Source organism: Cricetulus griseus, chromosome 9, assembly GCF_003668045.3.
Source record: "Cricetulus griseus strain 17A/GY chromosome 9, alternate assembly CriGri-PICRH-1.0, whole genome shotgun sequence".
In the NCBI taxonomy this organism is placed as follows: domain Eukaryota; kingdom Metazoa; phylum Chordata; class Mammalia; order Rodentia; family Cricetidae; genus Cricetulus; species Cricetulus griseus.
The window spans coordinates 10043900-10069426 of NC_048602.1; the positions used below are offsets into that span (position 1 = coordinate 10043900).

Below are 25527 nucleotides of genomic sequence, written 5' to 3' on the forward strand. Positions count from 1 at the left end.
AGACAGACCGTGTGCTGTGAGAAAGGTACTTTACCACTACTGGTCATAGTTGGTTTCACTCAAACATTCCAAGAGGCACAACTCAGGAGGCCAATTTGGGGTCATGGGCTATCTATCCTCAGTGACTGACTGCTGCCAGGAGAGGAGTCCACCTGAGACAGAGTTAGCCTCTTGTGCGCAGGAATTAGTCGTGGAGGGTGTGGAAGGTCTCAAGTGGCATCTGAACTTGGGCCAGGGCACCAGGAAGTTAGTATCAGCTGGGACTGCTCCCTGAAGGGACAGCTTGGGGGTGATGGTGGGATTTGATGGTGTTGGGACACTTGCAGAGATTATGCCAACTGACTTTGATCCCAATGGTAATAATGGCAAACTGGCTCCACCCAGAACTTGCCCAAAGCATACTACTGAAATTCAACTGACTGCAAGAACCAGAATGTCTTGGTGGATTAATGATGTCTGCTTCAGGTACAATTGAAACACCCGAATTAACTACAGGGTCTAGGATCTGGCTGATGGTGGTACCTAGACGAGCCTAGCCATAAAGAAAGAAACGAGCAGGAGGAGGAAAAGAATTTAATGTCATGGGAAGGAAAGACACTTAGGGTGTGGTCTCTGACAGAGGGGTGCCTTGGCCCTGGTCTTGGGCCAGGAGTCGAAGAAGCAAGGAGTGCAGGGCCCGGCAAACAGGTGTGTACCCCAAGCGGCTCAGATGTAGGTAATCGTACATGTCATGGTGGCTAATGGTGCCGTCAGAGTGCACAAAGCCAGGGTCTGCATCTAAGAAGTGGGCTCGGGGGTGGCCAGCTAACGCTGCCCGGACCAGCTCGTTTACCTGTCGGTTTTTCTCCCGAAGTGGGTTGGGGTGCTGGCCCCTTGGAAGCAGGCCCTGAGGAGGAACACCAACAGTAAGTTGTCAGATCAGCATCCCTGAACCAAACTGTCCACCCCAGGAACTTCTCAACTGTAAAATTGTTTAGGGATGTGAAAATAGAATAGTTCTGGATACCACATCCCAGCTCCAGAGATGACTCATAAAAGCCATGCCCAGGGTGGTCTCTTCAGAGGTGGAAGTGTCTTAGCTACAAGTGATGACCCTTCACTTACTCCAGGACTGTCTGACAAGTTTTTTGAGTTTTCTAATACTCAAAATACCCAGCATCCCTTTGGGTAACAGGCTAACTGGTCCCTGAACACATCCTCAGTCACAACCACTCTTTGAAGACAGGGTCTCTGCACAGCCCCTTGCTGTCCTCGCTGCATAGACCAGGCTAGCCTCTTAACTCACAGAGACCTGCCTGCCTCTGCCTCTGGAGCACTGGGGTTTAAGGTGTGTGCAATCACACCCAGCTCATAGCCACTCTTTTTTTTTTTTTTTTTTGGTTTGAGTGTGGAAATCACCCACCAGACACTTTTCTGGAAAGCCATTGTGCCAAGTTGCCTTTCAGAAGTGTGTCAAGTACAGCTAGCTGCTTCTTGGGGGTCCCACATCACAACCACACTTTTTTTTTTTTTTTTTTAAAGACGGGGCCCTGTTGTGTTGCCTGGAATAACCTCAATCTGTAGGATCCACCTGCCTCAGGCTCTAGAATGCCACAATTACAGGTATTGGCCACCATGACCGGCTGCCACTTTTCCTTTCCCACCCTCCCAAGCTCTCACCAGCACAACCACCCGTGCCTGGGGCTGCAGCTTGTTCACAAGTTGTACAATGGCTTTGATGCCACCTGTCACCTGCTCGGCTGTGTGGCTGTGGTTGTTGGTGCCCACCCAGACCACTACAATCTGTGGAAAGAGTGACACAAGGCAACCGTGAGGAGCAGGCAGAAGGCGTGTTAACTCGCCACCCAAGCCTTGCTCACCTTGGGCCGGATGTGCTCCAGCTCCCCATTCTCCAGCCGCCAGAGTACATGCTGTGTGCTGTCCCCACCAATGCCAAAGTTAAGCGCGTGCAGAGGAGAGAAGAGCTCCCGCCAGATCTGTGGGCAAGAAATGATGTATGCACTGGTCACCAACCTTTGCCCGGCGGATTACTAAACGCTAGCTACTGTGGATTAACCCGACTCTATGAACGAAGTCTGGTGAAATCTCACCTCAAATAAAACTCCAGTAGAGAAAACTCCATTTTATGGAACCTATTAGTGTCTTGCTTTCACCAAGACCCCGCAGAAGTTACATTTCATTTTACAAAAATCCTGTCTGCTTGAGCCATACATGGAGTGCGGAACAGCAACACAACTGAATCTCACGGTGAAAAAAGCCATTATGGCCTACCTGTCTAGGCAAAGATTTGATGACTGACAGTCTTTGCGGAATACCATTATAACTGACCTTCACTTTCTGTAAAGCTATTACAACTTTGTGTAAACCCAACAGGGGATGTGCTCTACTTTAAGCAAACAATAAAAAGCCTCACCTTAGGCAATCTCGAAGGAAATTGTCAATTTAAGCCTTGATAAAGCCAAACCCAACCCGACAAACTCAACACACACACTCCACTCTCAGCAGAATATTGCATTTACAGGAGATTGTTAGATTCCTGCTACCAGGAGCATTTCTGTACCCCACTACTTTGTCCGGCCTGAGGTCTGGACCCAAAGTGCTAATGAGGCTACATGCGTGTGTGAGGAAGGGCAGACCCTCACCTCACACTGGTGCATTAGCTGGACCAAGGAGTCCCCGATGAAGACAACTTCTGGTTCCTTGTCTTTGCTGTCCGCCACGAATCGATGGTGCTGCAGGGAAACCAAGAGTCACTGGCACGCATGCTCCAGGCCCCGCCCCACCCTGCTTGCACAGGTTGGACAATCAAAACCTGGCTTCCCACCGAGGTGAAGACGAGGACGCCACGAAGGAGAAGTTCCCTAGAAGCACACCCCCCACCACCACCACCCCCACCACGTCCCTAACCGTGAAGACCGCGTGGGGTCACTCACCAGAGACATCCAGCGCCCGTCGCCCTGCGCGTCCTGCACAGGCGTGGGCTTGCTGGCCGGGTTCTCTTCTCCGCTCATCCTCAACACCGCAGCCTCTGCGGAAGAGAGTGGGGTCCGCCGGGGACGCTCCGCGGGGACGTGGATCCGCCACGCCCACCCCTCCCTCCCGGGCCAACACAATGGACCGTCCCGTTGCGCTCGCTCGCTCGTTCGCACGCTCGCACGCTCGCACGCACGCTCGCAGGGCGAGGGCCAAGCCCGGACGCAGCCTCCTCTCGCAGAATGGGAACCGTCACATAGGAAGGAGTCCCCGCTCCCCTCCCCCGACGGAGGCCGCGCGATGGGCTCGCCTGTCGCTTCCCGCCAGGAGCCCTGGCGGCCACCGGCGGCCCAGGGCAGGGGGGAGGGGCGGGCGAGCCCACGCAGCGCGCGTGGCGGGGGTGCTGTGGGGTGGGGTGCGGTGGGGTGCGGTGGGGTGGGAGGCGAGGGACAGACAGCCCAGAGTTGCCGGGGAGGGGACAGCGTACCTGAAAAGCCGACGAGGAGCAAGGACAACCCAGCGGCACTTCCTCGGGGGAGGAGACCATTTGCTGCAGGGCCGGAAAACTCCGGAAGAGACCACCTACGGGGGTGTGTGTAACCCATTCACGTGGGAGCGGGAGTGGAGTGGACCGGTTCATTCTCGCATCCCCGGAGGGGGTGGCTCGAAGGCACCCGGGAAGGGACGTTCCCATTTCCTGCTGCTGGAGGGGACCTTGAAAGGAAGCCGGGTCCCGCTGGGCAGCGGTGGCTCGCACGTTCAGTCCCAGCACTCAGGAGGCAGAGGAAGACTGTCCTCTGAGCCTGGTCTGCAGAGCACATTCCAGGACAGCCAGGGCTACACAGAGAAACCCTGTCTCAAAAAACAAAACAAAGGAAAGGAAAGGAAAAAGGAAAGGAAAGGAAAGGAAAGGAAAGGAAAGGAAAGGAAAGGAAAGGAAAAGGCAGCTGGAGATTAGAGTGGCTTTGAGGGGGGCTGCTTCCCTACTTAAAGATTTTTGTTTTGACTTCCCCTGGCTGTCCTGGACCTTGCTCTGAAGACCTGGCTGCCTCTAAACTCAAGAGATTCACCTGCTTCTGCTTCCCAAATCCTGGGATTAGATCCGGCTTCAACATGAGGTTTCTAATGATAGGAAAATTTCAAATTCACAGTGCTGGGGTTAAAGGTGTGGACCACCTTGCCAGGCCCAACATTAGGGTTTGGTTTCTGTCCTCGTTGATTGTTTTTGTTGCTTTTCCGACACAGTCTTAGTTAGTGTGTGGCTCTGGCTGTCTTGGAACGCGCTATGTAGACCAAACTGGCTTCGAACTCGCAGTGATCCACCTACCCCTGCCTCCCAAGCGCTGGGGTTAGTCCCGTTGTCAGCATTGTTTCTAACGGTATAAAATCTCAAACACATACCTTTGTGCGTTCGAGGCGCCACAGGATCTACGTGAAACATAGAAGGTGCAGGAAAAACAGAAATTTGAGATGGCTACCGGGCCAGCCCAGGTCCAAGCTGGCATCCCTCCTACAGATCATCTTGCACATGTGAGGCCTCTCTCGAGACACGAAATACCACCCCCCGCTTCAGTTGGGTGGGTCCGGATTCCAAAACCCGTATCCGCAGCCTAGGTCATTTTCAGTCATGTTCCTTCTGTCTCTGACTCTAATCCCAAACCGATGCCAAACCCCGATGTTTCTCAGATTCCCAGGGTCTCCCTCTTCCCTAAATGGCTTCCTTGGTTTCTTGCAGCGCCACCTACAGGTTGGACTTTCACATTTGTCCATTTCTTGCAGTTAGGTTGATAATCGAAATAGTGAAGATTTTTATTTAATTGTGTGGACCTGGCATAAAGTCACTACTGAACAGTCCAGTGCTTGCTGAATGAATATTAATTACATTAATCGATCAGATGCTGGCTATAGCCATGTGTGGAGGAGACAGTATCAGACATGGCAGGGAAAGGCCCAAGACTCTGAGGGTTTGGGTTTTTCAAGAATAGGGCTTGATGGCGCAGGCCTTTAATCCCAGCACTCGGGAGGCAGAGGCAGGTGGATCTCTCTGAGTTCGAGGCCAGCCTGGTCTACAAGAGCTAGTTCCAGGACAGCCTCCAAAACCACAGAGAAACCCTGTCTAGAAAATAAAAGAAAAAGAAAAAAAGAACAGGACTTGTGTATGGCCAAAACATTGCAATTCATAGCATATAGTCTAGGAATAGATAGATTCTGAGACAGAGCCCATTGGCTACATAGCCTGGTGGTGTGCGTAGTTCAACTGTGTACATTTACGTGTTCTGCCCAAAGCTGTCACCAAGTATTTGGTTTGTTTTTGGTTTTTGAGACAAGTCTATGTAGTTAGACCTGCCTGTCCTTTGAACTTGCTGTTGTAGACCTGCTGGCCTTGAATTCACAGAGTTCCTCCTCCATAATACTTCAATTAAAGGCTTTTGCCACCAACACAAGTTGTGTTTTTTTTTTAAGATTTCATTTTTATTTATTATGTATACAACATTCTGCTTCCATGTCTATCTGCACACCAGAAGAGGGCACCAGATCTCATAACGGATGGTTGTGAGCCACCAAGTGGTTGCTGGGAATTGAACTCAGGACCTCTGGAAGAGCAGTCGGTGCTCTTAACCTCTGAGCCATCTCTCCAGCCCCACCACAATTTTGAGATGCACAACGGATGCTATGTTTGGTTTTGTTGTACTTTCAGAAACCTTTGAGTATTGCCAAAATTTTCAAGACACCCGCATCCCCCCATGAGCCTGTGACCTAAACCTCGGTTCCAGAAGCCGTGGGAGCTACTAAAGATTAGAGAAACAGAAAGAAAAGGCACGTATAATTATTAACATTTCAGCGGGGATAGACGCTGGCATGGTTTAGTTTGACTTGCAAGTCTGAGGGCCAGCTGTGGTGGAGCAGGCCTGTGATCCCCAGCGCTAGAGGAGCAAAGGCTGCAGAAGAGAGTCCCAGGCTACCTGAGCTACCTAAGGAGACTAGCTCACAAAACTAAAAACCAGCTGAGTCGGGAGGCAACCGAGCCAGCTAAACAAAAAAGCTAAACACGTGTGAGGGGACGTGTAGACAGATACACTGGAGGAGGAGAAAACTCAAGTCAAGAATCAAAACTCCCATAAACATGGTGGCTCACCCCATCTTTCTACAAACCGCATGGGGGAGGTACTACCACCTGCGGATTTAGATTAAAAAATAGGTGGCAGGGGCTGGAGAGATGGCTCAGGGGTTAAGAGCACTGACTGCTCTTCCAGAGGTCCTGAGTTCAGTTCCCAGCAACCACATGGTGGCTCACAACCATCCGTTATGAGATCTGGTGCCCTCTTCTGGTGTGCATATACATGGAAGCAGAATGTTGTGTTCATAATAAACAAATAAATAAAAAAAGAATGTTTTTTTTTTTTAAAAAATAGGTGGTAGGCGTTGACCTGAGCCTTTAACCCCAGCACTCGGGAGGCAGAGGCAGGAGGGTCTCTGTGAGTTCGAGGTCAGCCTGGGCTACAGAGAGGGAGCTCCAGGACAGCCAAGGCTACACAGAGAACCGTGTCTCGAACAAAGCAAAACAAACGAAAAAAAGGAAGAAAACGGGCCCAGCGCAGTTACAGTTGTCTAAATTGAAACAGCTATCTTTGGGGACGACTGGGAGCACGGTGAGCCTGGGGCCTCGCGCCTTCCATTGGGCGGGGACAGGCAGTCCGCCAGTCGCCTAAGCCAATCAGCATCGAGTAAGGGGGCGGGTCTAGAGGACCTCGAATGCCATCCATGGGGAGGGGGTGGGGACAAGGGGCGAAAGGTGGGCGGGGCTACAACTGTCACTCTTGTGGCCTCGTGCTTCTGTGGGACCTGGCGGGCGAGGGGGCGTGGCGAGGGCCGCACATGCGCGCTGCGGAGGGCGGGCTGGCGGGCGGGCGAGCGTGCTGGTTCACCGCACGCGCGCTCCGGGGCCGGCCGGAAGAGCGGAGCAGAGCGCGGCCGGCTTCGAGGCCCGGGTCGCCACAGAAAAGAAGCCATTCCTCTCTCCACAGCCACGTGGGGGTCCAGGGCCGGGTTCGTTAGGAGAGAAGAGGGTGAGGCACCCCTCCCCCACCCCGTCCCCGCCAACCCTCCTCAGCAGCCCGCCGGGCCCACCTCAACCGCCCGAGGCCTCCCCTCGGGAGCAGCCCCGGGCCCTCTCTGGTGGATTATGTCCCGCCCAAAGCGGACCCCTGGACTTCTCTCTGGGCGCCCGCTTTCCTGTCTTACATTCTTTATTTCTTTATTTTTTTTTTTTTTAATTTTTTTATTTTGTGAGACGAGGTCTCACGTAGCCCAGGCTGGCCGAAAACTGGATCGTGAAGTTGAGGAGGAGGAGGAGGATGATGACCTTGAGCTCCTAGTCTTCCTGCCGCCGCCACTAATAATAAATTTTGGAATTACAGACCTTCCTACACCACCGTGGCGGGGGGGGGGGGTTCCTCTTTCCTGCCCTCACTACTTCCGTTTCCTGTGTCTCGGTGTACCTTCCCGCACCGTGGGTTTCCACTCTGTCCCAGATCTCATTCTAGTCCTCTCAGAGTTCATTTACTCGTGATCTTGTTCCCAACTTCCATTTTTTTGTGTCTTTCCTTTCTTTCTTTCTTTCTTTCTTTCTTTCTTTCTTTCTTTCTTTCTTTCCTCCTTCCTTCCTTCCTTCCTTCCTTCCTTCCTTCCTTCCTTCCTTCCTTCCTTCCTTCCGTGTTTTTCAAGACGGGGTTTCTCTGTGTAGCTTTGGAGCCTATCCTGGCACTCGCTCTGGAGATCAGGCTGGCCTCGAACTCATAGAGATCCACCTGCCTCTGCCTCCCGAGTGCTGGGATTAAAGGCGCGCACCACCAACGCCCGGCTCTTTTCTTTTCTTTCTTTCTTTCTTTCTTTCTTTCTTTCTTTCTTTCTTTCTTTCTTTCTTTCTTTTTTGTCTTAAAGGCAGTCAAGTATAGTGATGAGGAGGGGGAAAGTGTAGAGCAGGAATTCGATCTGTGACTGACTGTGAGCAATCGATTGAGGTAACTCACTACCTTCGGACCAACCAAAAATGCATTCTGTTTTGCTTTTTTTTGGCTTTCTGAGACAGGGTCTTTCTGTGTAAGAGCCCTAGCTTCCCTGGAACTCACTCCATAGACCAGGCCAACTTCAAACTCAGTCCTGCCTGCCTCTGCCTCCTGAGTGCTGGGATCGAAGGTGTGCAACACCACTGTCCGTTTTTTGTTTTTTTTTTCTTTTTGAGACACTGTCTGGCCGAGTAGTCTTAGCTGACTTCAAACATAACCATCCTGCCTCAGTCTCCCAAAGGAGGATGGATATAGGCAGGTAGCACCTGCTTGGTCTGTCTTCCATCTTGTATTTACTTATTTACTTTTTTTTTTAAATTTATTGGTTTTTTTTTTTTTTTTTGAGATAGGGTTTCTCTGTGTAGTCGTGGCTGTCTTGGAACTCACTCTGTGGACCAGGCTGGCCTTGAACTCACAGAGATCTGCTTGCCTCTGCCTCCCAAATGCCTTCACCACCAGTCCTGGCCACTGAGCATAAGAACCTAGGTTCATGCAGTTGTTAAGCAAGTACTCTATCACTAAATTGTATCCTTAGCTTTTGTTTTTTTCAGTAATCAGGGCTTCATGTGTGCAGACCCAGATTTTTTTCTCTTAAGAGTTTTTTAAAATTTGGTGTGGTGTGTGTGTGTGTGTGTGGGGGGGGTATGGAGAATGTGAGTGTGGGTGCCTGCAAAAGCCAGAAGACATCAGATCCCCTGGAGCTAGATTTGGGCTGTAGGGCACATCTGAAATGTAGGTGCAGGGAACTGAGCTGGATCCTTAGAAAGAGCACTGAGTGCTCATAACTGCTGAGCCAGCCCTTCAGCCTCTAAAACACAGACACCTTAGATATTTTATTTTTAAGCCTGGTAGTAGTGGCACAGGCCTTTAATCCTAGCACTGGGGAGGCAGAGGCAGGTGGATCTCTTGAGTTTCAGGCCAGCCTGCTCTACAGAGTGAGTTCCAGACAGCCTCCAAAGCTACACAGAGAAACCCCCGTCTTGAAAAACCAATAAAAATGAATTTTTAAAAATATAGGACCTGTGTTACTCAGGTTGGTTTTGAACTCACTAAGGCCTACCTTAGACTTTTGATTCTTCTTCTCCAGCCTTCCTGAGTAGAGGCCTGCACAGCCTGGCCTGGCCATCATCTTTTAACTGTTTTTCTATGTTCTAGTTCCCTGTTGCCCTGTCTCCATTTCCTGATCTCTTTTCGTACTATCATTGCCTGGACCTCATTTTGGATTCCTTCTGTGGCCAGGCCTTTTCAGTGGCTCTCTGTCCACTTCTTTTTCTGACTTCTCTAAATAGTATTCTTTCTTTGCTCTGACTGTCTCTTCCCACTTAGCTACTGTCACTGATTTATCTGCATCTGATGACCACCCGGCCTTCTAGGACATCATGGACCCTCGTGGACGAGTCCCCCAGCCCTTCCAGCAACTTGAGAAACCTGGCCGTATCCGTCGTCGCAAAACTAGGAGGGAGCGAAATAAGGCCCTAGTGAGCAGCCGTCGGCCCCTGACCCGACAGGATCCTTCTGTGTCCAGACGGGAGCCGTCTGCCATCCTCCAGGATCCTGTGGCCTCTGTAGCCCCCAAGCTTGTCGTTATAACTCAGGGCAGGTTGAGCCGGGAGCATCGAGGTCTCTTCAACCACGAAGTGAAATCACTGGATGTGGCTCGGCTGCTTAACAGTGGCTCCTTGGAACCATGTACTCCCCTGCTACCCACCAAGTCCTCCTGCAGTCCAGGCAGAGTCCAAGAACCAGCTGTACAGTCAAAAGGCAAGGAGAACCAGGGACCAGGAGGCTCAGGCTCAGGCCCACCAAGTTCCCCAGAGTGCCCTGGGTTGGGACAGCTGCTGGAGGAGCTGCAGTGCCAACTGATTCTGCCCCAAGCCTTTCCCAGGAGGAACCTAGTGCAGGAGTGCAGAGATGCCATCATAAGAACCCTACAAGGCTGCCATGGCTGCGTGCCTGACCTTGCCGTGGTGCTCCGAGGGTGCCAGTCACCTTTACCTGGTGAGTCCACCTCCTGTCCCCTCTCCTCCTCTTTCACTTCTTTGCTGTAGTTCACCTGCTCTCCATGCTTCTTTCTTCTGTGCCAGAGACAAAGCCTAGGGTTCCCGAGAGACAGAGGACAACACCTTCTGGTGTCAGTGTTCCTGAGCATGCTCCAAGGGAGGGGAGGCAAAGGACTCAACAGGGGACAAAGAGGCTTAACTTCGCCATGCCTCATACTTGCAGCAGCAACCCTTCACACAGGGTCAGCCTGGTGCCACCTCCAGATCACCAACCGCCAGCATTCCTGCCCTCGGTATCTTCACCATCTGGGGCAGCTTGGGGTCCCCCAACAGCTTTTGATATGCTGAAAAGCATCTGGCTCATAGCCACCCCACCCCCACCTCAGTCCCTACCTCAGCCACCATCACCCTTGTTGCCCCGAACATCTGCCTTGGACTGGAGCCCCGACCCTCCTGCCCCACTACTCAGCCTCTCCTGGGTGGTGACTCAGAGAAGTCCAGAGGCTTGGTCCTTTCCCCCAATGAAACTCTACTGAGGAGACTATGGGTAGGGTTGGGGGGCAGGTACCCCATACTCCCAGTCACCTCAATAAAACACCTTCTTGGTTCTCTTGATTTTCAGTGAGTGGCTGTCTCAGGAAAGCAGATTTTATTGTTTTGTTTTTTATTTTTTGGTATTGTTTTGTTTTCTGAGACAGGGTTTCTCCGTGTTGCCCTGGCTGTCCTAGAACTCACTCTGTAGACCAGGCTGGCCTGAACTCAAGAGATCTGCCTGCCTCTGCCTCCAGAGTGAAAGCAGCTTTCTTTAGTTCTGAATTCTAAGGCCAAGATGGAGAAGTATATCACTTGTTACCTTGCTGGAGCCTGATGAACCAGCAGGAGAGGGTGCATGCCTTTTAGTGCTTGGGGTAGTAGAGACAAGAGAGAGTTCACAGTTACTCTTTGTTTGAGCCAGCCAAGACTATGAGTACAGTAAACCCCAACAAAACAAAATGTAACAACTTTCCCTTCTAATACAGTAAATCAATAATCATCCCAAGAGGTCGCATGGTAAAGACCTGATGTTCCAAGTTTTTCCGTGCATTAATTTTTCCTCCTTCTCCCTCCCCCTCCCCCTCTCTCTCTTTGTTTTTGTTTTTTTGAAACAGTCTTCCCTATGGTAGTCCTGGTTAACCTGAAACTTGCTATGTAGACCAGACTGGCTTAGAATTTGGGGCAATCTATCTCCGTCTCCCAAGTGCTGGGATTAATTGCTTGTGCCATGTCTCATCCCAGGAATTTTATTTATTTGCCATTTTGAGAATGTAATTTAGGACTACTTACATGGTAAGCAAATATACTTGCTTACCATGTAAATATCTCCAGCCAGAAAGCTTTTTGTTTGTGGCTCTTTGTTTTTTGGCTTTGGTTTTTGGAGAAAGGGTTTCTCTGTGCAGTTTTGGCTGTCCTGGAACTCTGTAACCAGACTGGACTCGAACTCACAGAGATCCACCTGCCTCTGCCACCTGAGCGCTGGGATTAAAGGCGTGCGCCCAGTGACTCTTTGTTTTTAAACAGATTCTCACTATGTGGCCCTAGCTGGCCTGGAGTTCAGTGCATAGACAAGGCTGGCCTTAGACTCACAGAGAACTGCCTGTTGCTATCTCCCCAGTGCAGGGGTTAAAGGTGTATGCCACCATGTCTGGCCAGAAGGCTTTCTAAATGGTATTTTGAGCAGCAGTAATTTTCTGCAATGGAGGGTGAAGGATACAGCTAGGAATGTTGGTGTCTGAGGAGAAAAATCAAGTTGGACTCTGATGCTGGAAGGCCTTCCCAGGGCTGTCCTTGCCCCGTGGAAAGGGATAGGATTAATGGTAGCTTGGGAGGGAGGCGGAAACTACACTGGGAGATAAGGAACCTGCTGTCCTGCCCTGTCTTCTGGTGAGGAAATGGCAAAGCCAAGATTTTCACCCCGGCATCTGGAGTACTAGCTCCTGGGTATCTCACAACGTCTGGGGTTTACACCCTAGGCGTGGGGGCAGGCAGCCAGGAATGGTGGTTCTGGTAGAAGGCTTTACCGTGTGTGTGTGTGTGTGTGTGTGTGTGTGTGTGTGTGTGTGTGTGTGTGTGTGTGAGAGAGAGAGAGAGAGAGAGAGAGAGAGAGAGAGAGAGAGAGAGAGAGAGAGAGAGAGACTGTGTATATGTGTGTGTGTGACTCAGGAACAATGTCTCACTCCCATGTTAGTCTATGGGCTCTTGGCAGGGTTTGTCGGATGGGTGATAATAGAATAATTTGGGGTCTAAACTGGGCGGGAGTAGTCAGGTCAGAGTTGGGTTTTCTGGGTTGTGGGCATGCAGAGGAGGCCCTGCTTGTGGGAATGTGAGTTCAGTTTAGGACGCGCGCATCTTGAGGTATCTTGGAGACTCCCGTGGAAGAGGACCAGAGCTGAGGCGAGGAGGCAGTCGGAAAGGATGGTCTCTTTCGGGTGGGAAGGGTAGGAGTCGGTTTTGGTCCATCCCGGAGGTGGGGGCCGAGTGGAGTGGAGTCCGGCGGCCCCTTTAATCGGGGACGCGCGCTGGCCAGCCTGCGCGCTCTCGCCGCCGTCACCGGGCCGGAGCGGGAGCCAGAGCCGAGCCGAGCCGAGGCCAGAGCGGGAGGAATGGAGCCCTCGCGCGCGCCCGCGCTGCGCCGCCTGCTGCCGCCGCTGTTGCTCTTGCTGCTGCCTCTGTCCCCCCGCGCCCGGGCCAAGTACGTGCGGGGCAACCTGAGCTCCAAGGAGGTGAGCGCATTGAGCCATCCCCGCAGGACCCAAGAGGGGAGGGTACCGCCCCGCCCCCTGCGCCCCTCCCCGGCCGGGCTTGGGTGAGGGGGGACTGGGCTAGGGCGGAGGCTGCGGGCTGGGGGTTGCATTGTGGTTGTCGAGGTCAGGCTGGTTGGAGGGGGGGTCGGTTGGGAGAGTCTGAGTTAGAGGGAGCACTGCTGCACCGTGGTGCTGAAGGGACAGCACCTCTCACTCCACCAAGTGGAGGTCGCCTGGCCTGCTCAGGACCAGCAGGGCAGGTTTGGGAGGTTTCCCAGGATGGCACGGGTCTGTGGGACCACCTTGGGGCGGGTGTGTGTGTGTGTGTGTGTGTGTGTGTGTGTGTGTGTCTGTGTCTGTGTCTGTGTCTGTGTCTGTGTCTGGGGGAATGCAGCTGGGAGACAGGGCAGGGCAGATGGTGGCAGGGATGTGCGTGCACCTGGCTGACTATACATGGTCTTTTTCAGTGTGTCTGGAAGAGGGGGAGGAGGAGGGTAGGGAACTTGAGGGACATCTGAGGGGAAAGCAGGGCAGCAGGAATTTAGAAACACAGCAAATGGATTTGGGGAGATTCTGGAGGTGACTTAGCCACCTTGTGGCATTTGGGAAGCCAAATAGCCTCGGGTAGGGAAGAAAAGTTGAGGGTCTGTGGGTGGGGTCAAGCTGAGTTCTTGAAGAACTCAGATTTCACTGGGTCCTTTTGCCAGGACTGGGTGTTCTTGACAAGATTTTGTTTCCTCTCCGATTATGGCCGACTGGACTTCCGATTCCGATACCCTGAGGTGAGTCTCCAAAGCCACACTTGTTAGGTGGGACACTACCTTGGCCCTCCAAGGCAAAAGCTGTCCAGCTTCCTGTAAACACCCCCCAACCGCCAAACCTCTGGATCTTCAGGACAAGTGCTGTCAGAACATCCTCCTCTATTTCGACGACCCGTCCCAGTGGCCAGCTGTGTACAAAGCAAGGGACAAGGTGAGGGCTGTGAGGAGTGTGTGTGGTGTGTATGGAGGGGCAGAAGGCCACAGTCGTTCAGATGGTGACCATGTTTCCTTCCTTGCCCTAGGACTGCTTGGCCAAGGAGTCTGTCATCAGGCCAGAAAACAACCAGGTCATCAATCTTACCACCCAGTATGCCTGGTCTGGCTGTCAGGTGCGAGGGAGTGTGCAGGTGCTAAAGGTCGGGGGGGGGGGGCTGGTGGCACCAAGGACAAAGCTTCAGCCTTCTGGCTTCTCCCCAGGTGGTGTCGGAAGAGGGAACTCGCTACCTGAGCTGCTCCAGTGGCCGCAGCTTCCGCTCTGTGCGTGAAAGATGGTGGTATATCGCGCTCAGCAAGTGTGGGGTAAGGGGCTGGGGCAGCCATCTGGCTTTTCTCCTCTTTCCTTTCCTGTTGACCTCCTCTACCTACCCAGAGTCCCTCTTAGGCCTCCCCACTCCCTACAGGGAGATGGCCTGCAGCTGGAGTATGAGATGGTCCTTACCAACGGCAAGTCCTTCTGGACACGACACTTCTCAGCGGATGAATTTGGTGAGCAGGTATTGGAGGAACAGGCCAGGATGGAAGCCAGGAGCGGGTCGAGAGACACACTCAAAAAGCTTTCTCCCACCCCTTCCACTGAATCCTAGGCATCCTGGAGACAGATGTGACTTTTCTCCTCATCTTCACCCTCATCTTCATCCTCTCTTGTTATTTTGGATGTGAGTACAGTACATTTGGTGTGAGGGTTAAGAGAAGCGGGAGAAGCCAGGCGTTGGTGGTGGTGCACACCTTTAGTCCCAGCACTTGGGAGGCAGAGGCAGGTGGATCTCTGTGAGTTCAAGACCAGCCTGGTCTCTGTGCAAGTTCCAGGACAGCCTCCAAAGCTACACAGAGAAACCCTGTCTCGAGAAACAAAACAAAGAAAGGAGAGAGAGAGACAGAGAGAGAGGGAGAGAGGCGGGAGAGCGGAGAGGGGAAATAAATGTCCCTCCCTCACCTGTGTACAACTCTCCCATTTCCTTCTTAGATTTGCTGAAAGGCCGGCAGTTACTCCACACAACTTATAAAATGTTCATGGCTGCAGCAGGAGTTGAGGGTGAGGTTTGAAAGTATTCCAGATTTTGGGTTCTCTGAGGGGACAGCATTGGGAGGAGGACAAGGACTCCTGGGTGTGAGGGAGGAAGTCTTCCACCTACACCTTAGGTCTGAGGAAAGGGATGCTGTAATCTGGCCTGTTGGGTCTGAGGGAAAGAGGCTGGAGCCATAGCCTCTATAGTTTCCTAGCAGGGCGCAGTAACAGATACTCCGGACTTCTGATGGGGGTGGCAGAGGGTCAGACATTTGGATCATTGTGCTCAAGGACTGATACACCAAAGCTGCCTTTTGACTTGTCTTTTTTTGGCCTCTCATCTCTCCCAGTTCTGAGCCTCCTGTTTTTCTGCATCTACTGGGGCCAGTATGCCACAGATGGCATTGGCAATGGGAGCCTGAAGATCTTGGGTGAGAATAGACTGGAGCCAAGGGAGGGCAGAAACCTCACCAGGGGTCTGCTGACCTCTCTGAGCCCGTGCCTGAGCCATCTTCCCTTCCCTTCCCAGCCAAGCTGCTCTTCTCCTCCAGCTTCCTCATCTTCCTGCTCACACTCATCCTTCTGGGGAAAGGATTCACAGTGACACGGTGCCCGGGCAGGGATTTTTGCTCAATGGGTGGCTGGGCTGGGGAGCAGGGCAGGGAGGTCGAGGTGGGGGGTGTGGCCACTCCCTCCTCCCTGACAGCATCCACCCTGCTGTCTTCCCTCACGGCCTGCTTGCCAGAGGCCGCATCAGCCACTCAGGCTCTGTGAAGTTGTCTGTGTACATGACCCTGTACACCCTCACCCACGTCGTGCTGCTCATCTACGAGGCGGAAGTGAGTGTCCAAGGCCCCTGCCAGTCCCTCCCTCCTGCTCTGTCCACTGCCCCTCCCCACAGAGCCCATCTCCTCCTCCACTCTGCCTCCCCATCTGTGTGTCAGCGATTCCTCCCTCCTCACCCTTTCTCATGAGCTTTCCTCCTCCTCGTCTCTCACTGTCTATCACAGTTAAGCTCCATGCTGAAGAGTCAGAGACCTAGTTCTGTTTAAACTCCCTCACATCCTAGCTGGCCATTCCTACCCCTACTAAGGGCCTGCTTCCTCCTCTGAAAAGTTAGGGGGACCTTAGCCACCTTGAGGGCTCTTGATAGGCTTTCTGTTTCCTCTGTGGGATGGCGGGAGGGCCTCTTTCACTGTGTCAGTGTGGCTGGAATAACTCACACATGGTGTGAGTTATAGTATTTAGTCCCGTGGTGAGCATGCACAGTTGCTGTAGGTTCCTTATGTACCCATGTAGAATTCTAGCCCCATTCCTAGCTGTCCCAATTCTTCTGGCCTGTCCCTGGCCCTGTCCCTGGTGCCCAGGGATAGGATCCAGGGTCAGAGGCCAGGGCCATGACACACCTTGTCTTGTGGGTCCAGTTCTTTGATCCAGGGCAGGTACTGTACACATACGAATCTCCAGCTGGTTATGGGCTCATCGGACTGCAGGTGGCAGCCTACGTATGGTTCTGCTATGCTGTGCTGGTGTCCCTTCGTCACTTTCCCGAGAAACAGCCCTTTTATGTGCCTTTCTTTGCTGCCTACACTCTCTGGTGAGACATGGTGGAGGGCCCTAGCCTGCCTCTTCCCACAACCTAGAGGATCTCAGGAAAGAATATGGGTTTTCAAGACGACTGGTTGGAGCTGGGCAGTGGTGGTGCATGCCTTTAGTCCCAGCACTTGGGAGGTGGAGGTGAGAGAATCTGAGTTCGAGGCTAGCCTGGTCTATAGAGTGAACTCCAGGACATCCAGAGCTATGCAGAGAAACCCTGCCTCAAATTAAATAAATAAATAAATAAATAAATAAATAGATAAATAAATGTAGTTGTTACATGGAATCTGCCACTCCTTAGCTTTTAGATCTAGAAAAAAGTTACTCTCCCAGAGTAAAATGGTGAGAAAGTTAAAAAAAAAAAAAAGTCAAGCTAGGTGGTGGTCACAGCTTAGTCCCATCACTAGGGGGCTGAGGCAGGCAGATCTCTGTGAGTTTAAGGGCAGCCTGGTCTACAGAACAGTTCTAGGACAGCCAGGGCTACACAAAAAAACCTTGTCTCAAACCCCTCCTCCAGAAAAGAAAAAGACAAAACAAAACAAAAACAAACAATAAAATCTTCCACTGGGCACATCTTTAACTCATACTTTTTTTTTTTTAAAGATTTTTTTTATTTATTTATTATGTATACAGTCATCTGCATGCATGCTTCCACACCAGAAGAGGGCACCAGATCCCATTACAGATGGTTGTGAGCCACCATGTGGTTGCTGAGAATTGAACTCAGGATCTCTGGAAGAGCAGTCAGTGCTCTTAACCTCTGAGCCATCTCTCCAGCCCCTTAACTCATAGTTTTAACCATAGTATTGGAGAAACAGAGGCTGGAGGATCAGGAGTTCAAGGCCACACTGTGCTACATGAGACTCTGCCTCTAAAACCAAACCAAACTAAATCGAACCAGAAAGTTTTTTTCTATATATATTCTTTGTTTTCAAGACAGGGTTTCTCTGTGTAGTCCTGGCTGTTCTGGAACTTGATTTATAGACCAGGCTGGCCTCAAACTCACAGAGATCCACCTGCCTCTGCCTCTTGAGTGCTGGGGTTAAAGGTGTGTGTCACTACTAACAAAACAAAAATACTTCACAAAGAATTTGTCATAGTGCTTCATATGACAAGACTGTCAACAGGATCCTCTTTGGAAGGTTATCTTCAGCATGAGTACATTAACATATGAAGGTTTAGTGTCTGCCACACAGTAAGTGTTCAATAAAAATTACTTAATAGCCAGACATGCTAGTGAATGCCTATAATGCCAGAACTTGGAAGATGAAGGCAGAGGCAGGCAGATCTGTGAGTTCAAGGTCAGCCTGGTCTACAGAGTGAGTTCCAGGACTGCCATGGCTACCCACAGAAAAAGTGGAAAACCCTCAGTAGTTTAGAGTGTTTGATGCTTTTCCAGAGGATACAAGTCCATTCCCGCACCCACAGGGCTGCTCACAATGGTCTGTAACTCCACCTCCAGCGCCCTGTGAAGGCCTGTGAAGCACCTGAGCGAGCACACCCACCACACACCCACCACACACACACACACACACACACACACACACCACACACACATACATACCACACACACCCTGTGATAAATAAAACTCCAAATAAACAAAACCCAAAACAAACAAAAGCTCTCAGTTGTTATTGTTCAGCAATGTTAATGCGAAGTTGGCAGATTCCAAGCCAGACTGCTGGCTGCAGACCCTAGCTCTGAAGCATGCAAACTGTTCCATCTTAGACAAGGCCTTTCTATTGGACATGGAGATTATACTTGTTCTGTGGACTCAGTGTGAGAGTTAAATGAGTTCATGCATGTAAAATGTTTGTAAATATATAATATATATAACTGCAAATACAGTTTTTGTTACTGTCATCCATTAATTCAACCTTGAGATATCTATGGATGTCCTATCAGACACCAGGGTTAGCGTGGTGTGGAGCCGAGTTAAATCCAGCATAGATTTTGTCCACTGGAATTTCACCATCTGGCTTTCAAAGGCCATCCTCCAGTTTGGGATCTGCTTTGGGCCTGTGAGTGATGGCAGGGAAGATGGGGGAGAGCAGAGGTAGCTACCCACTCTAAATCTCCTCTGCAGGTTCTTTGCTGTCCCTGTCATGGCCCTGATTGCCAATTTTGGGATCCCAAAGTGGGCCCGAGAGAAGATTGTCAATGGCATCCAGCTGGGGATCCATTTGTATGCCCACGGTGTGTTTCTGGTAAGAATGGCTATCCAAGTGATTGCATGCTGTGTATACTACAACGTCCCTCCCCCCAGAGCCCTCCTTCTCTGTCCTTGTCTCCTGGGTTCATCACACACACCCTCTTCCTCCACCCCATTTCCCCGTATCCCCAGGCTTTAACATTTCTGTTTGCACCATTACTACCCACACAAAGCTCTTGGTCTCTCCCACCCACTTTATCTCCCTTCCCCATTCTCCCAGCTAGGTGGGACAGGCTGGGGCTCTTAGGAGCCTAGATTTGAACAGTGTTTACGGCAGGCCTAGGCATGAAGAAGAACCTTACCTGTTTGTAGGTTTTTGGTTTTTTTTTTTTTTTTTTTTTTTTTTTTTTTTTCTGAGTTAGGATTCCTGGAACCAGTTCTGTAGACCAGGCTGGCCTAGAACTCACAGAGATCCGCCTGCCTCTGCCTCCTGAGTGTTGAGATCAAAGGCGTGTGCTATCACCACCTGCCTGGAGATTTTTTTTTTAAGACAGTTTCACTGTGTAGCTCAGGCTGGCCCCAAGTTTGTCCTGATTCTCCTGCCTTGGTCTTTTGAGCATTGAACTTGGTGTTACACATATGCCTCATTGTACCTGGCTAAAGTATTAATACACACACCCATCAACTTTGCCCAGGCACCTGTCTCCAGCCAGCCTGCTTCTTTTTTCTTTTCTCTGTTTCTTTCCTTCTTTTCTAATCCCCACCCCCTTCTTGAGACAGCATCATGCTACATAGCCCTGACTGTCCTTGACATCACAACAATCCTCCCATCTTGCCTTTCTGAGTTCTGAGATTAAAGGCCTTCACCATCACACCAGGCTCTAGCCTGATGCTTGCTAGAAATAATACATTTTTTGCCCTCCCCCCCCCCGTTTTCTTCTTCAATTTCCAGACAGCCCAAGAGTCATTGTGCGTACTATACAGAGTGTAGAAAGTGAGCTCTGAAAAAGGAGATGAATTGCCAGGGTTTCATGGCCTTTGGTAGCAAAATATACACTTCAAATCCTGCTTTTCTCTGGCAGATAGGTCTCACGTGGGGGACAGCGCACAAACAGAAATAAGTATTGTTAAGTTTGGTGTGATAGCACATGCCTGTAATCTCAGAACTTGGGAGTCAGAGGCAGGAGGATCAGGAGTCCAAGGTCACCCTCCCACAGAAATATAGCAGAAAAAATTATATAGAAAAATACAATTTTTGAGGTGAGCCTGGGCTATATGAGACCTTGTCTCAAAAGAAAACAAAACTAAACAAACAGGTACCCTTGAAGGTTCTAGCTTTAACTCTGGGGGTCTACAATCCATAACATGCTCAGCTCCTCCCAGGGAGGGGATCAGGTCAGCCATCCTCTACCTTAGGACCTTCCCTGGGTGGTGTATCTTGGAGCTGAGCAGGAAGTCAGAAAGGCATAGAAAGAAAAGAAACACTGAGAACCCACCATGCAGGAGGCTCTGCACCAGTGGTTTCGTTTCCATCCTCTCATCTTCCCAGATAGACACTGTAACCTTGGTGGCTGGTGAGGCTCAGTTTAATCAAGGTGCCCCAGATCCACACTTAGCAAGGGATGGAGCCAAGAGAAGTGACACCAGCTCGGAATACAAGACAAGCACCCTTGCTGTCATTTCCCCAACATGGCCAGCTTAGCTCAGCACTGCTCCACCAGCCCCAGCCCCAGCCCCAGCTCCAGCTCCACACTGCTCATGCCAATGGCTGAGTGTGGCGGCAGAGACAGATCTAGAAATGTCACCAGGATTTATTGAGAGCTAGGCTCTGCTGTAGATTCAGTTTGGGATTTAACAGGGAATAGAAAAGCCAAGGTCTGAGTTAACTGTGGTGGTAAATGCTTATAATTAAAGCACTTGGTGGCTGAGGCAGAAGGATGCTAAGTAGACTGTCTCTAAGAGGGAGACAAGTGAGTTTCTGCTTTTAAGAGCTGACATTCCAAACATCCTATTTACTGATGTTTAATTCAACGTTCTGTGTTTATGGACATAGTCCAAGGCTGGGCATGGTGCTGAACATCTGTAATCCAGAACTAGGAGGGGGGGGTCAGGAGTTTGGGAGGGGTTCAGGAGTTCAAGGTCATCCTTAGCTACATAGCAGGTCTCAGGCCAGCCTGGACTGCATGAGACCCTCTCAAAAACAAAACAACCAAAAGAACGGCAAAAAAAAAAAAAAATTCCTAATCTTTCTTCTGTGCTCTCCAATAAGGTGCCTGATGAGTACTTGAACTTAGGTAAGGTAATGTAACGGGAAACAACTTTACATTTAATTTTGACTCCACTTAAGCCATGTGTGGCTAGTGGAGAGCACAGGATACTGAATTAACCCATCCGTTATGACCTATGTATAGTCCGGGTTGTGAGGAAGGAAACACCCAGCAAAGTAATTAGGGGTGTGTTGAGGGAAAAGGTCAGGATGCAGGAGACCCTCCCACTCGTGGTGTCTAAGCAGGCAGTCTGAGGTTCAGGAGGAATGTGGAGAGGTCAAGTGCAGGGCAAGCATCTAGGTCTCTAAACTCTTATTTAACCTCTCTCTCTCTCTCTCTCTCAGATCATGACTCGCCCATCTGCGGCCAACAAGAACTTCCCGTACCATGTGCGAACTTCGCAGATCGCCTCGGCTGGGGTCCCCGGGCCCGGAGGGAGCCAGTCCGCCGATAAGGCGTTCCCGCAGCACGTCTACGGAAACGTGACGTTCATCAGCGACTCGGTGCCCAACTTCACGGAGCTCTTCTCCATCCCCCCGCCCGCCTCCTCCGTAAGCTCCTCCGCAGCCCCGGCGCCCGAGGAGCTGCTGGCGCCGCCCCTGGAGTACCTGACCCCGCTCCCCGCCCCGCCGCCGCCCCGCGCCCCGCGCCTGAGCCGCCGCTGGCCTTCCGAACCCCCGCGCGCTCCACGCCCCGACTCGACCGGCCCCCAGCGCCCGCGCCCACCCTGCCCGACTGGGTCCTGGCGCTGCTGCGCACGCCCCCGAGGACGCCCCGAGCTGTGCCCCCGCCGCCGCGCCCGCCTTCCGGGGCTGGTTCCCACGCCGCCGCCGCGCCGCCGGAGTTTGCCCCGCGCGGCGCCCGACGCCACCCCTTGAGTAACCTGGCCCGCTGCCCCGCGCCCGGCCACCCGCCCCCTCCTTCCCTGACTGACGGGAGCGTCCGTTTCTTGGGTGGGGGAGTCTCCAGGGGGCGGGGGCGGGGGCGGGGCGGGAGGGGCCTTCGGGGGCGCTTCCCCGAGGGACCCTGCATTCCCAGGCCGGGAGCAGGTGGAGGAGACAGCGGTGGCGGCGGCGGCGGCGGCGGCCCCTGGGGGCCGCGTGGTGACCATGGCCGAGCCGGGCGCAGCCTCCCCGCCCCCTCCCGCTCGGTACCCCAAGGCGGTGGACTCGGGCTGGGACGGCCCGACGCCGTCCTACCAGCCGCTCGTACCGCAGACGGCTGCGCCGCACACCGGCTTCACCGAGTACTTCAGCATGCACACGGCCGGGGGCCCTGCACCCCCGGTCTGAGCATCCATCCCCACCCCGCCTCTGCCCCACGGGCGGGGCCGGGCCCCGGCTGGGCTCCGGACCCCCTCCCTCCTCGGCCGGCCCAAGGGGTCGGCCGGCCACGCCAGGCACCCTCCCTGCCCACCCCACGCCACGCCTCGCCACGCCGCGTCCCGCCCCTTCCCCTCTGGTGCCAAACGGTCCCGCGGGAGCCGCTCTCCGCGTCCCCTCCCTCAGCCCCTGCCCCGAACGGCTCCGGAATCTGGACTCCCGCTGTTCCGCGATCTCCGCCCCCCCGACCCCCTCCGAGACCTCTGACCCTGCCGGACTCCGGGACACCCGTGACGACCGACCGCCTGGACCCTGCCCGTGACGCGCCGGGACCCTGCGACCCTCGAGCCACTGCTCGGGGGCGGATTTTGTGACGTCGGCCTCCACTTTGCAACCCTCTCTCGGGTTGGTGACCTCGGGGCCGGGCTTTGTCCGACCCTCTCTGCATGCCAGGGCCTCCCGAAGCCCCTGGCAGAAAGACGTCGTCTCTTCTGGCCAAAATAAAGAGGATTCGCTGAGTTTTTATCTATAACACGGCTTGTTTTCCATCGTGATTTGTTTCTCCCGCATGTCCGCCAGGGCACCATCTGCGTGCGTGCGCACCTCCCGCAGGAGGAGGTGTCGGGTCCCCTGGCAGACGGCTGTGAGGGTGCTGGGCATGGAACCGGGTCTGCCGCAAGAGCAACAAGTGCTCTGAACCGCCACGCCGTCTCTCCAGCTTCTTTTCTGTCTTGATGGTGCTTAGAGACATTCTTAAGCCCCAGGCGGTTTAGTGTGTCCATCTCTGAAATGCAGTTTTCAGTCTCGAGACCCGAGGCTGCAAACCCGGTATTTTGTGTCGATCCCGAATCTGCAGCACAGAAAGCAGAAAAAGACCATCCAGCGCAGTTTTCTGCAGCTCCTTTATTTTATTTATTTAATTTTGTTTTGCCTTCACCTTTCCTATCAGAGATAGAGGCGCCCTCCAGTGGCACACGCTTTGCTCAGCCACTGACCGGCACATACTTTGTTTTAACGCGATTTAGGGCTGGCGGAGGTGGGGGGGGGGGAACGACGGACGACAACACTCTTAGCAATACGCATGCGCAATTCTCCCCGGGCCAGATTCCTGTTCTCCGCTGCGCAGGCGGCTGAGGACAGATGGGAGGGAGGGAAAGTTTCCGGAAGTCTTCCCGGGAGAAGGGGTGGGGCCAGGCGCTCCGTAGTCCTCCCAGGGCCGCTCTGACCCGCCGCTCTGCATCCTCTCGCCTCCTCCTCGCAGAGGCTGCGCGGCCCCGCCCCCTCCTCGCCCATCTCCGCGGGTCTTTCCCCCGGGGGCCGCTCTGGCCCGGGAGCGCCCGGGTCTCAGTGACCTCCATCCCGCTCCGGAGGAGGGAGGGAGGGAGGGAGGGAGGGAGGCGCGGGTGGGTGAGCAGAGGAGCGAGCCCCGGGGAGGGGAGGGGGGAATCCCGGGCCGGGGACCCTGGAGGAGGAGGAGGCAGGCTCCGCCTCCTGCAGGCTCGCGCGCCCGCGCCCCGCCCCCCGCTCCGCCCCGCCCCCGCGCCTGGAGGGGTCGCCGGGGGAGTCTCGGCTCGGCTCGCACCCGGGACCGCTCGGCCGCGCGGGCTGCGGAGCGCGGCGCTCCCCCACCCCCACCCCCCACCCACCCACCGGGGACAGCCTCTGCCGGTGTTTGGGCCTCGCCAGCAGCCGGAGGCCAGCCGCTGGGACACGGTTGGCGCGGCCGCCCCCCCCCATGGGGCCTCGAGTCCACAGGGGACCCCTCCGGGCCCCGGGGGTCCGAGCCCGGCAGCAGCGGCCCGGGCACGTTCCGGGACGGCCAGGCCATGCCACACGCGCTCTAAAGGCGGCGGCATCTGCACGGCCGCGCTCCCGTGCGCGCTCCTCGCCCGGGCTCCCCTAGCCAGGGCCCGCGCGGGAGGCGGCGATGGCCCTCGGCCGGGCCCTGGCCCTGGCCCTCCTCGCCCTGGCCCTGGCGGTGCCGGGGCCGCCGTCCCTCGGGGTCCTGGCGGGTGACTGCAAGGGCCAGCGGCAGGTGCTGCGGGAGGCGCCCGGCTTCGTGACGGATGGCGCGGGCAACTACAGCGTCAATGGCAACTGCGAGTGGCTCATTGAGGGTGAGTGCGGCCGTGGGGGTCACCCACTCGTCCTGCGCCTCATTCGTTTGCCTTCCTCCACCCGGCACATGGCACATTCCGGGGCTTGTGCTGGACACCCAGCGTCGCCGTCAGCCTGGGCCCTACCTAACTCCATAGGAGGGGATGTGTGAAGCCAGGCTGAGTTACACACCAGTTAGTAGTAGTATTAGACAGGGGTGCTTTCCTTACTTGAAAAACCTGCATGCACTCAAGTCCTTAGGATCGCCGGGCGTTAGTGGCGCACGCCTTTAATCCCAGCACTCGGGAGGCAGAGGCAGGAGGATCACTGTGAGTTCGAGGCCAGCCTGGTCTGCAGAGTGAGTTCCAGGATAGGCTCCAAAAGCTACAGAGAAACCCTGTCTCGGAAAAGTCCTTAGGATCTAGGCTCTGTTTCATACAAGTTTTGTGACCTTGGACAGATTCATTTCCAAGGCTCAGTTTCCTTTACTCCAAAATGGGCATGACGTTAGTACTTACCTCTTAGTTTAAATGCAAAGATTCAGGTATTTAGCACGCTGGGTGTCTGGTGTAGCGTATTAGTTAGGGTTCTGTAGAGAAACAGAACTTACAGAGTGGATCTATATGGAAGTGAGATTGGTGAGAGTGGCTTAGCCGCTGTGGTCCAGCTAGCCAACAATGACTGCCTATCAACAGGAGGTCCAAGAATCCAGTAGTTGTTCAGTTCAGGCGGCTGGGTGTCTCAGCTGGTCTTCGGTATACACCAGAATCCTGAAGAAGTGGACTCTGATGCCAGTGAAGGATTATTCGGACTTGCTAGTGAGAGCGAGGGCAAGCAGGCAAAGAGAGCCAGCTTCCTCCCCCCATGTCCTTCCTATAGGCTGCCAGCAGAAGGTGTGGCCCAGACTGAAGGTGGATCTTCCCACCTCAAAAGGTCGAAATTAGAAGTGGGTCTTCCTACTTTAAATGATTGAATTAAGAAATAAAAAATTCCTCACGGGTTTGTCCAGCCATTTTCGTTTTAGTTAGCTCTAGATATAGTCAAGTTGACAACTCAGAATAGTCATCACATAGAGTAAATGTCATTAGAGTTATTGCCGTCTTTGAATACTTCAGTAAAACCGTATTTCCAGGCATTCATGTGCCAGAAAACATATATGCCACCACGACATGGCAGACCAGGGACCTTCTTCCCAGCAATCCCTGTGAGGGAGACCGACATGCTAAC

At 53.3% G+C, this 25527-nt stretch overlaps 4 protein-coding genes across 8 annotated transcripts in view; 3 read left to right on the top strand and 1 right to left on the bottom strand.

The window, feature by feature from the left end:
* Positions 1-557: 557 nt before the first annotated feature.
* Positions 558-4661, bottom strand: Pafah1b3 (platelet activating factor acetylhydrolase 1b catalytic subunit 3). Of its 2 annotated transcripts, XM_027430334.2 has the most exons (7): positions 4375-4654; positions 3461-3825; positions 2934-3028; positions 2643-2732; positions 1860-1976; positions 1660-1782; positions 558-886 (listed from the first exon to the last, which is right to left on the bottom strand). In XM_027430334.2, exons 2-7 carry the CDS (start codon positions 3576-3578, stop codon positions 599-601), a joined length of 831 nt encoding a protein of 276 aa, XP_027286135.1. In that variant the 5' UTR covers positions 3579-3825; positions 4375-4654; the 3' UTR covers positions 558-598. The 2 variants fall into 2 exon arrangements, with proteins under 2 accessions (XP_027286135.1, XP_035305097.1); XM_035449206.1 differs by lacking the exon at positions 1660-1782 and having other exon boundaries at positions 4375-4661.
* Positions 4662-9249: 4588 nt separating this feature from the next.
* Positions 9250-10613, top strand: Prr19 (proline rich 19). Its single transcript, XM_027430616.2, has 2 exons — positions 9250-10037; positions 10124-10613. Exons 1-2 carry the CDS (start codon positions 9419-9421, stop codon positions 10573-10575), a joined length of 1071 nt encoding a protein of 356 aa, XP_027286417.1. The 5' UTR covers positions 9250-9418; the 3' UTR covers positions 10576-10613.
* A 2065-nt stretch (positions 10614-12678) lies between these two features.
* Positions 12679-22793, top strand: Tmem145 (transmembrane protein 145). Of its 2 annotated transcripts, none has more exons than XM_035449439.1 (15): positions 12679-12798; positions 13527-13601; positions 13714-13791; positions 13883-13969; positions 14058-14117; positions 14261-14345; positions 14444-14515; positions 14824-14892; positions 15216-15296; positions 15395-15473; positions 15611-15704; positions 16290-16462; positions 18549-18669; positions 21226-21432; positions 22390-22793. In XM_035449439.1, exons 1-15 carry the CDS (start codon positions 12679-12681, stop codon positions 22468-22470), a joined length of 1482 nt encoding a protein of 493 aa, XP_035305330.1. In that variant the 3' UTR covers positions 22471-22793. The 2 variants fall into 2 exon arrangements, with proteins under 2 accessions (XP_035305330.1, XP_027286133.1); XM_027430332.2 differs by lacking the exon at positions 22390-22793 and adding an exon at positions 21931-22173 and having other exon boundaries at positions 14058-14159; positions 21226-21444.
* A 1305-nt stretch (positions 22794-24098) lies between these two features.
* Positions 24099-25527, top strand: part of Megf8 (multiple EGF like domains 8) — a 48115-nt gene continuing 46686 nt past the window's right edge. For all 3 annotated transcript variants that reach the window (XM_027430330.2, XM_035449292.1, XM_027430331.2), the window contains exon 1: positions 24099-24320. In XM_027430330.2, the coding sequence (XP_027286131.1) occupies positions 24131-24320 (190 nt within the window). In that variant the 5' untranslated portion in view covers positions 24099-24130. The remainder of the gene's footprint in view (positions 24321-25527) is intronic.

What these genes read in the sequence shown, in the direction of transcription:
- Tmem145 (XM_027430332.2), top strand. Translation starts at nt 12,679, where the DNA reads ATGGAGCCCTCGCGCGCGCCCGCGCTGCGCCGCCTGCTGCCGCCGCTG. An exon ending in ATGCCTGGTCTGGCTGTCAG is followed by an intron (nt 13,970 to 14,057) that starts GTGCGAGGGAGT and finishes GCTTCTCCCCAG; the next exon opens with GTGGTGTCGGAAGAGGGAAC. An exon ending in TGGGAGCCTGAAGATCTTGG is followed by an intron (nt 15,297 to 15,394) that starts GTGAGAATAGAC and finishes TTCCCTTCCCAG; the next exon opens with CCAAGCTGCTCTTCTCCTCC.
- Pafah1b3 (XM_027430334.2), bottom strand. Translation starts at nt 3,578, where the DNA reads ATGGGTTACACACACCCCCGTAGGTGGTCTCTTCCGGAGTTTTCCGGC. An exon ending in AGCTAATGCACCAGTGTGAG is followed by an intron (nt 1,977 to 2,642) that starts GTGAGGGTCTGC and finishes TCTTGCCCACAG; the next exon opens with ATCTGGCGGGAGCTCTTCTC. An exon ending in TGGAGCACATCCGGCCCAAG is followed by an intron (nt 1,783 to 1,859) that starts GTGAGCAAGGCT and finishes CTCTTTCCACAG; the next exon opens with ATTGTAGTGGTCTGGGTGGG.
- Prr19 (XM_027430616.2), top strand. Translation starts at nt 9,419, where the DNA reads ATGGACCCTCGTGGACGAGTCCCCCAGCCCTTCCAGCAACTTGAGAAA. An exon ending in GTGCCAGTCACCTTTACCTG is followed by an intron (nt 10,038 to 10,123) that starts GTGAGTCCACCT and finishes CTTCTGTGCCAG; the next exon opens with AGACAAAGCCTAGGGTTCCC.